This window comes from Acromyrmex echinatior, chromosome 7 (genome assembly GCF_024713525.1).
Source record: "Acromyrmex echinatior isolate Ae372 chromosome 7, ASM2471352v2, whole genome shotgun sequence".
Lineage (NCBI taxonomy): Eukaryota > Metazoa > Arthropoda > Insecta > Hymenoptera > Formicidae > Acromyrmex > Acromyrmex echinatior.
The window spans coordinates 10,112,667-10,126,396 of NC_141858.1; the positions used below are offsets into that span (position 1 = coordinate 10,112,667).

Genomic DNA, 13,730 nt, shown 5'->3' on the forward strand with positions numbered 1-13,730 from the left:
AATCGACATCGAATCGAAAGCATCAAATCGATGTCGAATCGACGTCGATTCGATGTCGATTCTATTATCATTTCCGACTGAGGATGCTCCACGCTATACATTACATAATTCGATGCTTATTAGTATAGTCCATGAAATGAAAGTATTAACATTAGATTTACGCGATGATCTGATTTATAATGAGAAACTTAATTCTCGAAAATGACATGTGCGAGCGGAATGACGCTGATGGAAACGACAATCCTTCCACACCCGATTTTCATATCGAGAATCCCCGTAAAACGGTAGTGGATCTGCGACAATTGTTAAAAGATAAAATCAGCAAAAATGAGATATTTTGTAGCTTTGAAATTGTTTCCATGAGGAAATCCGATGCGTTTTATCGAAGGTCTGTATAACTAAAAGACATCGGGTAGAATTAGATCAAGCACCAGTATGACACAATGAGTCTTAAAATTAAAATGTTAAGAATCTAAAATTAAGAACTTAAAATTAAAATATTAAAATATTTTTTTCGAAACTTTCGATAAGGATTCGTGGTGATATTTATTGTGGTCATAATTGTGCATGATCCTAGATTTTTTAAAAATAATATTTAAATTATATGCTGCTCAAGAACACTGTATCGAGCATTAAAATTCATAATACATGTTATAAATATATATTTATATATAAATATTTATAACATATAAATGAATACATAATACGAATATTATAGACTTCTCATAGGTATGGAAGAGTATGCGCCTCTCTTTTATGCGTTAACGTGGCATAACAAAGCAACTTCCGACAATGATGGTTATCTGCCATTGGATCTGGTGGAGAATTTTCCAGCCAATACTCTTTTACATCTAGCAGCTAAAAGTCTAAAGCGTGACGAGGTCATTTATATCCTGAAAAAAGCTATTGCTTTCGGAATAATTAATATATTTGCATTGCGAGGAGGTAATTTAAATTTTTCGCCAAATTTCCGATTTTCTTAATCGTGTCTTATATTTATATTTATAATTACAAATATATCTCTAGTATTTTATTAACGTGGATAAAATTAATAATTTTTTAATGGAAAAAAATTAAATTATATTAGGTGTTGGAATTAATTCGTAGCGTTTTTAATGAAAGAATGTTATTTATTTCACATGAGCATTAAAAAATACATTAATGAAAGTACTTCCCATCACTTATAAAACGCTACGAATTAATTCCAACACCTAATAGAATTACAAATTATTTAAAAATTTTGAAACAGTTTAATTAATTATTGATTAAAGATTTATTGGAATTTGATCAAAATACTTTTTTAAAATTTGTATTAAATTTTTTGCGGCGGCATAATTCGAATCCCCAAAAAGCAAAAAAATCTAAATATTAAGATATATGACTTAAAAATTAAAAAATATATTTTTAATTTAATTGTTGAGATATATTTCGACAAGCTCGAGATACAATCGCATTAATGTATTTCGTAATGTCGTTATGTTTAACGATTGATTTGCATGAGATTATATCAGATCCGGAATTCGCAACAAAACCGATCCTCAAGTGGCTCGAGTTTTATCGATCTGTCCAAGTGTTTAAAGCCTAATTTATAATGTTCTCTTTGTTTTTTGTTTTTTACTACTTTTTGTTTTTATTTTCTTATTTCTGGCGAAATAAAAATTGATAATCAACTTTGAAAAAGACAAGAAATGCGATTGTCGATAAAATGATCTCAAAGAAGAAAAAAAACATGAAGGAAAAAGTAAGACACAGAAAACAAAGAACATATTGAAAATTAAATTAGGCTTTATTCCAACACGCATTGTTTAGATTTCTTTGTGATGTCTTCAAGCCACACACGTTCATATAAATTTGTCATCTTGTCAAGTATACATGCTTATGTAAGCCATCCAAAGAAAAAATACATTAAATATGTATCATTACTGCAATTAAATTAAATTAAATTTAAATTTATAGTAAATTAGTAGTAAATTTAAATTTACTAATAAAAATTGTGTTACTTTACTAATAAAACTTGACAAGTTTACTTGAAGTGATGAGTATGGCTGGCCTTAAATAGCTTTTAGACAATGGTTTCAAAAAACATGTCTTTTTCTAATATTTTATGTTGTCTGGATTGTCGGGAAACACATTTAGTCGAATTGCAGATTCGTTATCCGAGAATGGTGACTTCGAACATGCAGCGGATCTGGTAGTTTTTATCAGACAACAATTTGGCAATACGTTCTGCGTGTGCGTTGCGGGTTATCCGCAAATGCATCCCGAATCACCGTCTAAGAAACTCGACTTGTATTACCTGAAAGCGAAAGTAATGATCGACAACGTAGTTGTGCGAGTTATCTTATATCTCTAATTTATCAAGCAAGAAATGACACATTCAACACAAAAGCAGCAACATTGTATTGTTACGGCTGCTTGATTGCATCAACGTTACTTTGACTTTATAAGTGAAGCTTAAAACTCTCACTTTCTCTTTTTAAAGCCAAAAGAGAGGACGAGATAGAGAGAAGCTTCGATTAAAATAACATTGATGTAATTAGGCCTAAGATCTAGTATTCGATCTGGATTGCTCATGTTTTAATGAAACTAGAATTGCATCACACAATTAATACAGAATTTCTAATAATTTACTAAGCACAAGCAATCCAGGAAAAAATGTATCATGTATTGTAAGTCTTATTGCAATTAAATTTTTAATTTAATTTAATTTTCTAGTCAATTTAAATTACATTCCTAGTAATCTCTTGCTCGGAAATTGCCCAGCGAGCAAAAATTTCAGTTTTTAAATACTTACAGGTGGAGGCGGGTGCGGATTTTATCATAACGCAAATATGTTTTGATTCTCGAGTCCTAATAAATTTCGTGAGAGATTGTCGAGAGATCGGGATCCAAATCCCGATCCTACCTGGGATTCTCACTCCGACAAATCACGCGTGCCTAGAAAAAATGATAGACATATGCAGGCTCGATGTGCCGATTAAAATTAAAGAAGATTTAACACGAATGAAGGACGACGATCAAGCGGTGAGGAAATATTCAGTCGATTTGATAGTGCAAATAATTACGGACGTGATTAGAAATGGAGCCACGTATGGTTTTCATTTATTCACACTTAATAGGTAAAACATCAATAATGCCTTAAATTTAAACAAGAGTAATACTAAATTTAAAAAAAAATTTTTTTTTCATGTTTCGCATGTATATTTATATTGTAGATTATCGCTGGTGGCGGAAATATGTAAACGCATAGAATCTTTCAAAGCTGAAAACTTATAGAAAAACATAATATCCAGCAATCCTTGAATGTCCTTGGATCCTGAAATTATACTGGAATTTTATATACACTGAACGACGAAATAGGTGATCCTTTAATTTTTTTGCATAGAGTATATTTTGGAAAATTCCTAGAAAAAACTCCGAAATTTTGGAGCCTGGTTATAATTAGTCTTTCATTCTAAAAAAAATCAGAGCTTGAAAAAAGAAAAAATAAGAAGAAGAAAAGTTGTGTTTGAGTATAAATCTCCTCCCTTAAAGATGCAGTAATATAAATTATCAATATCATAGAAAAACATCTTACGAATGAATTTTAGAATGAATTTCATTAGTTTAATTTTCTATTATTATTAATAAATCGATTAATATTAATCAAAAGAAGATTACAAACATATGACTTACTTGATCTTAATCATAATTTCCAATTTCTAATTTCATCAGAAACCGTAACAGGTTTTCATTACAATCTTATTTATTTATTCATGTAAATAACAGCAGATGATAATAATAAATATTCCATAAATGTGTGTTTAATTATCTATAATATTAATATGTAATTTCATGAAATTTTATTACAATCAAAAAGTAATCAAAACTAATAACATTAAATAAAATTTATAAAAAGTACTGATATTTTCATTTATATAGTATGTTTTTCAAATTACAATAATTATTACAATAATTATTTAAAAAATCAATTTCTTCGAAACTATGAGCCAATGAAACGGCTGGACACGTATCGTTTTTTTTTTTCGCTCAAGAACAGCCTAGTCAGGCCTACTCACCAGGTGATGGGATCAGGGATTTTGATGCCTAAAAAGCGCATCAAAATCCCTGACCCCATCACCTGGTGTTTCCCTTGTTAGATTCAGTGAAAAAAAAATCTTACAACAGTTGCAAAGTTGTTTTTTCTACTTGAACGCAGCCCTTAATTAATCTGTTCGCGTTGCTTGAAATCCTTGAATATTTTTACACTTAAAATGAGATAGATACATATTTGGACGTTGAAAAGAGAGAAAGCGAAGATGCTGAGTGCAAAAAAGTACGTACAATGCGAACAGACCGATTGTGAAATTTCAAGACGGGGCGCGCCACGGCTACAGCCGCTCCTGAAACAGTCAGCGCGCCGCGTCGCCACTCAAATGCATGCGCGCGCAGCAGCAAGCGAAGCGGCGCGGTTGGGACCAGTGGAGGTGGAGGAAGACGGAGATAGTCAAGTAGGAGCGCCGCGGCACCGCGTGGTTCGGTCGATTAGTTAGACGGTCGAGTCAGTCAGTTTGAGGGTACGTGACATCTGCACAGATTACAACTTATACAAGAAAGAGGATGGCACTATTTCGCTTTACTCCGAAACGCTGCCTCGATGTGCAGGTGAGTCTCTCGTCTTTCTTAAAACTCTTCCCCTTTCTCACCCCTTTTTTCCTCCTCCCCCCCCCCCGTAGGGAGGAAGTTAGCGCCGCTCTCACGTGATTTCGCGCCCTTCGAATTTATCGTTTGTTCGATACAAAGAACAACTCGAGCATTCGAAGTTCCGCGGACGTGGACACCTTCGAAAATTATCCTGGGGCGATTTTCGTCGACCACGATGATTTTCACCGCCGCGAACGGCTGACCGCAGTGTTCTCTATCGACCGGCTTGGACAGAACCCTCCCGTTCCGCGAAAGAACGTAGATGAGTTCTGAATTAGTCGATACAGAACCACGATCGATTTCACGATCCGTCCTTCAACAGAGCATTTTTCTTGTCCTATATATGGTGCTTTTGAAAAGGACATTTCTTGAGTGTGTGAGTCGTGTACATGTATGCTTCTTGCAGAGTGTATGTGTCGATCAGTCGTTTGCGAGGGGTCTACCATAGAATTAAAGATTTTTCGTTTTCGGCCGAGTGACGGGGGGAGGAAGCGGCAAACTACGGTTTAACGTGTGTTCGTGTTATGTGACCTTGTAGGAATATCATTAACCGATCATCAAGAACAAATTTGTTAAAAGTAAATAGCTTTGTATGAAAATTCCTTTCTTTAAATAGGATTTATTCATCGATTCAATTCATTTCCACGTTTATATATATCCATATATATTTAGCCTGAATATGTCTGTCTAAGCGTATGTTGCGCGTGATTCGATTATTATGAACATTAATGAATACATCTGTTAAAATGTGTAAAGCTATCCAGCAAACATAAGTTACATGTAACGTACCTGTTGTAATTCAACACTATAATTGTAATTAATTTAATTTCGCACATGTTATATTGTTGAGTGGCAAATTACAATTAACAAGTACGTTACATGTAACTTTGTGCTTGCTGGATAGCATTGTATCAAATTTTCTTCAAATAAAGCTTACAGTATACATCCGTTTTCTCTCTCTTATCTCTATATATTTAATAAAATATGTCTGTCTAGGCGAATGTAGCACTTGTTTCACGCAAGACTCAAACCTTATAGAGCTAATAATGGTTAGAAAGAAATTAATTTGACGTTGACGAACTTAATTAGCATAACCTTATATACTCGGTGTCTCAGAAAACCGTAGTTCCTTTTTCTTTTTTTTTTTTAGGAAAGATCTCTCTTTGGAGTCTGTTAAAGACTTCGATATTGAACTCTACATTGAAATTCTGGAGCATGCTGTAAAGAGAATTGCATAATAATCGGATTCTCCAGTTTCCTTCAAACATTTAAGTCGAACGATTCCTAACAGTCGATGCCATGCGTCTTCATGTAACTCCAGCGGTGCACTCGGTGACACGTCACATGCACGTAAAATGCATCGTGTTTGCTAGCGCATCGAATCGATTTGGGAATGTTCTGAGATCGACTCATTCGTCCCAAAAATGATACAGATTTATCCATTGCAAATGAATTCTAGCACCCACTTAAACATTCTTCCAGCCTACTTTAAGTTTAACTTTAAATGAATATGCTTTATGCCGAGGAAAATCCCACCGCAATATGCGCACCGCAATTTATTTCTATATACCTAGTAACAGGAATTAAGGTTTCCTATTAGCGTGAGTAATATATTGACATAAATTAATGTTTATTGTCATTGATGTATAGTATACATATATTCAACAGTATTTATATAATTAAAGCATAAAAAAGAAACATTAGATATTTATATCTAAATATATTTTACATTCAAATGTAGGGAAAATATACACAGTGGCATAAATAGACTTGATATTTAATAAAATAAAGTGTAAATAAACATAAGAGAAATATTATACATTTTATATGTATTTATATTTTAATATATTTCACGTTCAAATATATTCATTTTATATTTTATATTTATATTTTATATAAAATAAATATAAATGAACATGAGAAATATATTATACATTTATATACATTTATATCTTAATATATTTTACGTTCAAACGCGGAGAAATTATACACAGTGACATAAATAAGTTTTCTATTTAATAAAATAAAATAAATGAGAATAGAAAATATATTATACAATTTTATATTTAGATACTAGAAAAAATAAACAATGTCTCGTATATATGTTAATAGTAATGAGATGGTATCACATTCAGTTTAAAAAAAGTAGATAACTAGTTAAATCCTTGAGTTTAATCAATATAACGTTTTTTCACATCTAACCGTCTTTTAAAATAATTTTTTAATTGATAGTTTTAGAGTTTGTGTAGGAACGATCTCGTGCTATCTGCATCCGCAAGTCTCTAAAGATACACCTGTGCTTGACCCATATTTGGTATTAATTACGGCGTTAATTATGGTTCTTGCATAACAAACGTTTTAACAAACTACCTAATATTAAATGTTTGACTTTACCGATACAATCAGATACACTTATAAATGGAAATGCAAATGTTAATTATTGTAATCTGCATGAATTATTCATTCTTTCCACAACAAAGATAAACAGGGACGAAAGGAGATTTAAAAAAGAGAATCTCATCGCACATGGTGATTTATATTGATGTATAATTTATTATTAGCAGTAAAAAAATTATCGTAGAAAAGAACGAGCGAGTTGATGATGGTATGTTCTTCGCCGCATCTGACTGACGTCAGATATTTTTTTTCTCTTTAATTAATACATATAGAATTTTAATAGATGTATAATAGAGGGAACAAAACCGCATTGTATGTCGACTCCGTCAACTCTCAAGTCTCTCTCTCTCTCTCTCTCTCTCTCTCTCTCTCTCTCTCTCTCTCTCTCTCTCTCCCCCCTCTCTTCTTTCTCTTTCCCTTTTTCTCCTTTTTATTACTTTTGTTAATTGCATTCTATCCTTACATAATACTCTATCCTTGGATAAAGATATGCAATTAACAATAAACGCATCTATTTATCTATCTCCTCTCTTTCTCTTTCAAAATAGAGAAAGAGAAGAAATAGATAAAGAAGAACAAAGAATTTCACAATCGAGTTCGAACTTGTGCTTCTGATTTCATCTGAAGAAAATCCATTTCTATATGCGATTACACTCATTACGCAATGCGTCTTCAATGCATTTATACACATTCGAAATCCACTCGCGTGCATTCATTCGACTGACATGCGTCACATGACTTTGCAAAATTAATTATACGCGGTGACCGAAAAAGAAGTGTCCTCATCTAGGAGTAATTTTGAGCATTTTGAGATAATTCACGAATCTCTGAATTGCACGATTTTTGCAGTTTTCCACATTCATCAATATTTTATATCATGCTTTTAGGACTCCTGCACACAAATTTCCGTAAGCAGTCAATAAATCGATATTTTTTATTTACTACTGCTTACTTATATTTGTCTTACGTTCTCTACTGTGATTGGTCGATTTGCTTACGTTTAACTGGATCTACAATAAATGTTTTAAGCCTTAAGCCGTAAGAAATTGACCAATTACGATCGAATGCGAGGAGAATATTGTGATTCGTGCATTCCTTATGGCTTAAGGCTTAAAAATCTATTGTAAAAATTTATTGTCCGAGATAATGAGATGTTTTCTACAATAAGCCACTAGTCATAAATCAGAAGTCAGAAGCTAAAAATTGACACAGTCGTCAATTTTTAACTTCTGACTTCTGATTTATGACTAATGGCTTATTGTAGAAGGTCCATTTGTCTTACTGCTTACGTCTTTCTGTGTGACCATGGCCCTTATATTACTACACGCGTTTTTATCCTGTGTAGAATGTAGTCTGGCCGCAACATGTAGTTCGCAACGTGTTACGACACGTTTTAGAACAGAAAACACTCTGGAATTCGAGTGGTGTCTTTTTAATTGAATTTGGATATTTTGATACGAAGCGGCTAATACAATATGCATTAAATAACAATAAAAAATTTCCACAGGGAAGTTGTCAATAAAGTTGTCTTAATTTTCCGGGCTTATTCTCTCTCTTTCTTTGAAATACAATTCATCTGAGAGATTTGAACTCTTGAGATGCGCAAAGGTGACGTAACAATCACATGAGTTTCTTTGAGAAACGAGGTTTCTGCTTTTCCGTGCCCGTAATGAGAAAATAATATCGACGAGGCGTTGCACAACACGCGCACACGTGAGCACACGTAAAGTAGAACTCTCGTGTACATATCCATGTGGTATGCTCAAGAACGCGGTACTCGACTCCATTTCCCCTTTGTCTCGCTGGCGCAGTATCCATTGAGCAGTTTTGCAAGACGCTGGGCTAATTTTAGCAGCGATTTCGAGGCCGAAAATCCTCTTGCTGTCCCCGTAATCCACATCGACCCGACCGTAACCCTGCTGGTCCCACACCTGGCGTTCTAATTAGGCCAAGTTGCCTTAATCGCCAAGTCATCCTTGAGGATCGAGATTCTCTCGAGGATTGACTGGAGATCATTGGAGAATATATCTTAAAATGGGCTTTTATATGTATATATATATATATATATCGCAAAAAATTTTGATATTCTATTTTGAGCGTCCTATATCATTTTATATATATATATATATCACGGAAAAAAACAGTTTTACTGAATATCTAAATTTTTTTTATTTAGATATAGATCTGAAATTAATTTTGTTAAACTACCAAAAAATTATATAGGACGCTCAAAATAATTGTTAGAATATCAAAATTTTTTACAACATTGCTCTCTAAATTCTTACGAGAATTTTACTCTAAAGAATGAAAATTGAGTCAGTCTTGAAAAAGAGTAGCTCAATTTTCATTAGATCGAAAATTTCGTTTTTCAGAGTGAGATGCACTCTAAAAGTTTTAGAGAGTATGAGTTTCCTACATAATTATATTGACGGTTCAGTAAAATTATTTTCAGATCTGTGTCTAGCTAGATTTTTAGATATTTCAGTAAATCGTTCTTTCCGTGTATGCACCTCGGAAATTCATGAGATAAAGACATTAATCAAATGAGTTCATCGAGTTACTTTTTTGCCTTATACAATAGACTCGTACAGAGATTGTGACATCACATTACATCTTCAAATATTTATCATATGTAAATATCTGAGTGAGGAACTAATGAGATTTAGAAGTACTTGAGTGAATTTTTTATATTGTGATTCTTGGCAGGCTTGACGTAATTTTGTTGTCATGCGATTGTATACATATATACACTTTACCTATTACCTAATGCACGAAGGCCTATCGCGTAACAAACTATTTCAGAGGCGATTCTTTCATTTAGAATCCGAACGCGCGTCGTTTATTATTAGATTTCACTTGACCTAACTTCATGTCAACGCGTATTTTACTGTCATCGCGTATTTTGCAAAACGATGTTTTTCTCTGTTTATAAATTTTTATTATATTCTTGACGAGCCGTGATGAAGAGTTTTTTATGCAGTTAAAATTTCTGCGTTAATTTTACTATAAGGCGTTTGAGATAGTAACCCGTACAATTCGGAATTAATGTAAATACTATGATGCTATTTTGGCCTCAGTTATGTCACGGTTTTAAAATGAAAAGCCTTAGAAAAACAGAAAGAGAGAGAGAGAATATTTGCTACATATATTGTATATATAATTACTAATCAAGATCGAGATAAAAATTATGTTTCAAACTGTTTAAAACATGCTTAATCGATGTTTTTAATTTATTCTAAACATGTACATGCATTATAACATTATAATGCTGTCTGCATTAATAACACGTTTAAAAATAAAACACAATGTTTTATTTTAAAAAAATAAATAAATAAATTGATTCAATAAAAAGGTTGTACTGAGAACTTAATCGGTTTTAATACTATAGTGTCATTTATTATGATTTAATAACACATACATTATATATAAAAATCTTGAAGCAAGCCTAATCTTTTTTTATAACGTAAATATCATCTTAGAGATAAAGATCTCACTTGATTATTAAAGGCATGATTAAATATTGACATATTTATTCTAAAGAGTTCTGTAATTTACTACTCTTGTGCGATAAAAATTGCATATTTATTCAATATTAAACTGGTTGGAATTATATTGCTATCTCATGATGTGTTGTTTCGTTGCGAAACAAATTTAAACAAGTGATTAAAATATATTTTATCGTATTACTTTTTATACTACAGTTATTTATTATTACAGAAGAACTCAATGAATTTTTCATAAATTACGAAATTTACAAGTTTTTACAATTGTTGTTCCTGCATAAAATGAAATTTTTCTTTTTTTGGTATTCCGCTATATATTACAGTCATTTCTATGTTAATAATCTTTCATTATGTATATGTATATAATATACTATGTGTATATATATATATATATATATATATATATATGTATATATATATATAAAGGATGTTTTTTTAAGCCCGATAGAACTTGAAATTGTAAAAAATAAAACAAAAAATAAAATTAAACAGCCGCAGTGGCCATATGTTCGAAATCATTTTCAAATGTTAATGCCATGCATTGATCTTTCGACTAAAAAAAATTTTTTGATTATAATTTAATTTTTGTGTTAGTTTTTACAATTTTAAGTTCTATCGGGCTTAAAAAAACACCCTTTATATATATATGTTTTTCTTATATTTAAAATATTTTTTGTAAATAAATTAATCATCGTAGAATTACATCGTAGAATCTTTTTTAATCTTTTTTAAATATTTGTTAAATAATTATTAATTATATGTTGTAATGTGAAGTATGATTCTTTTTTTATATGCAATATATATATATATATATATATATATATATATATATATATACTACATATATTGTAACAAATTTTTTTTCTTAAATAATTATATAACACAAAATTTCGATCATGTTAATCATGATTACGAATTCGAAATTTTGTATTAGTGATTGCATTAAAATTCTAGAATACGAAAAATTGAAATCAAAATATTCATATTACTGACAGACGAAAATTAGAGCGATATTTTCTAAATCTTATAAATTCAACTTGTCCATTTTAGCGCCATTCAATTATATGGCGTGAAGAATTAGATAAATATGATTTGCAGGCGATTCATAAATGCCCTTCAGAGATAAATCAATTACATAATTAGAGATAAGATGCCATTATCACATCTGGTACACATGATTTGCCAATAATTAATCAGGCGTGTCATAAACATCTGATTAAGCAGCCGATGTCATAAACAATCCATAAAAATATCTTGCCAAATTTTTTTGCCAAATTTATTAGTTATGTAATTTAAAAAAAATCTCCCAAATTCTTTATTTTAATTTTAATTTCATCACATCGAAATATCACAAAGATATGTCATATGATAATATATTTTAATATCCTATTTTGCATTAAAAAATTCATTTATTGTTCATAATTTTGCATTACAGTATAATGATATTTTTTTAACACAAAACGATATTTAAATATTATAATATATTCTGTAAATATAGCATTTTATTGTTGAATTATTCTTTTAATTAAAATTAATATTTGATATAAATATTTCATATTTAAAAAAAAAAATTAATATTTCTATTTTATTCTTAAAACATACATCATTGCATGTACTATACAATGACGTAATCGTGCGTGCAGATAATTTTTCAAATTAAATGGTTTAAATTCAGTTTGTGCAATCATATAATAACTTGTTTCGTATTAAGGTACTTGATTACATCGCTAGGCTGCGAGCCTAAGAATGAAGGGAATTCCAGCGAATATTATGAAAAGAATGAGTCTGAAACTATCTCTATTGTGGGCAGCTCTTTAGAATTATTTAATTCTGTTCGATATGAATTTTATTAAATTTTGCTTAATTTTGTTTTGTTACTTTATTTTTATTTTTTATTCTTCTCGAGCTTCTTACTTCTTAATAGTTGACGATAGGACTCTTGTGAATTTGTCACAAAACTGATAATCAAGGAAAAGTCTGGGAATTTTATATTATAATAATAATTTATATTGCCATATTACATTGATTTCTTAACAAAATATTTAGATCGAACGAAAATACAAAAAATTTCAAAAAACTAAACGTCAGAAAAAATTATAAAATCTTCTCGGGAAAAGTTATAGAATTTTAGGACAATAGCAATATCCTGTATTCGTTACAATTTCTATTTTTTTACTTTTATTTTTTTAAACAAATAATCTTAATTTACTGATATCAAAAATATAATTATAATAAATTTGGCTATTGGAAATTAGCGCTGTACTATGTGCGCGATAAATTTCAAATTATTGAATTGTATCTTATATATTTAATTACTATTAGGTGTTGGAATTAATTCGTAGCGTTTTACAAGAGATGGGAAGTACTTTCATTAATGTATTTTTTAATGCTCATGTGAAATAAATAACATTCTTTCATTAAAAAACGCTACGAATTAATTCCAACACCTAATAATATGTGTATATGTTTCGGCTAACCTTTTAGCCATCTTCAGTACATACAGATGAATCCATTAATAATTAGGTGAGCGATGAGCAAAGACATCCGTATAAAACATCCGCATGTTTTTCATTATTTTAGTATTCGCAATGTTTCTATGTGATCATTTTTTTTATCCTTCTCGAGCTTCTTACTTCTTACTAGTTGACTAGTTTGATAAGGTTCTTTCGACTTGTTTTTTTTTTCCACAAAAGCAAAACTCTCATGCCACATCATCCACAAATTCGTATCAAGTAAAGGACTCATACTTGTGAACTAAGATTTTACAACCTTGATCGATAAACCGGTTAAGTTTACCTCGGTATCTCCACTTTTGTTCTCAGGTCGACTTTTTGTACGAATGTGTGGCATAACTAGCTAGAAATTACAATCGTGCTAATAGATTTTTATTTTCGAATGTAATTCGAAATAAATGCAGAGTAAATGCGGAATAAATGCTATAAATGCTGTAAATGCAGAGTTACCACAAAATTGGAAATCAAGGAGAAGTCAAGAAATTTTGTAAAATTTTTGGAAAATTAAAACGCTTGGTTTTAAACAAGTTGAACATGCCTACATAACACCTACGCAATTTTGGAATATTACCAACTTAACAATTAAATGCAAGTAGTGTCAGTAGTGTCAGCAACTATTAATAGTATAGTTTAC

General features: G+C 30.8%; 2 protein-coding genes across 4 annotated transcripts in view; both read left to right on the plus strand.

Annotated features, from left to right (window-relative positions):
- On the plus strand, positions 1–4,644 carry LOC105154491 (methylenetetrahydrofolate reductase (NADPH)). Of its 3 annotated transcripts, none has more exons than XM_011070059.2 (5): positions 1–388; positions 719–945; positions 2,148–2,308; positions 2,797–3,024; positions 3,216–4,644. In XM_011070059.2, exons 1-5 carry the CDS (start codon positions 180–182, stop codon positions 3,240–3,242), a joined length of 852 nt encoding a protein of 283 aa, XP_011068361.1. In that variant the 5' UTR covers positions 1–179; the 3' UTR covers positions 3,243–4,644. The 3 variants fall into 3 exon arrangements, with proteins under 3 accessions (XP_011068361.1, XP_011068360.1, XP_011068362.1); XM_011070058.2 differs by having other exon boundaries at positions 4–388; positions 2,797–3,119; XM_011070060.2 differs by having other exon boundaries at positions 235–388; positions 730–945; positions 2,797–3,119.
- The window catches only part of kdn (citrate synthase), a 24,770-nt gene continuing 15,506 nt past the window's right edge, over positions 4,467–13,730 (plus strand). The window contains exon 1 of the mRNA XM_011070061.2: positions 4,467–4,644. Within this exon, the coding sequence (XP_011068363.1) occupies positions 4,600–4,644 (45 nt within the window). The 5' untranslated portion in view covers positions 4,467–4,599. The remainder of the gene's footprint in view (positions 4,645–13,730) is intronic.

Bases quoted from the DNA above. Each gene is read 5' to 3' on its own strand.
- LOC105154491 (XM_011070058.2), top strand. From the start codon at position 180: ATGAGAAACTTAATTCTCGAAAATGACATGTGCGAGCGGAATGACGCT. The intron at 2,309-2,796 runs GTAATGATCGAC...AAATACTTACAG, and splicing joins TGTATTACCTGAAAGCGAAA to GTGGAGGCGGGTGCGGATTT. The intron at 3,120-3,215 runs GTAAAACATCAA...TTTATATTGTAG, and splicing joins CATTTATTCACACTTAATAG to ATTATCGCTGGTGGCGGAAA.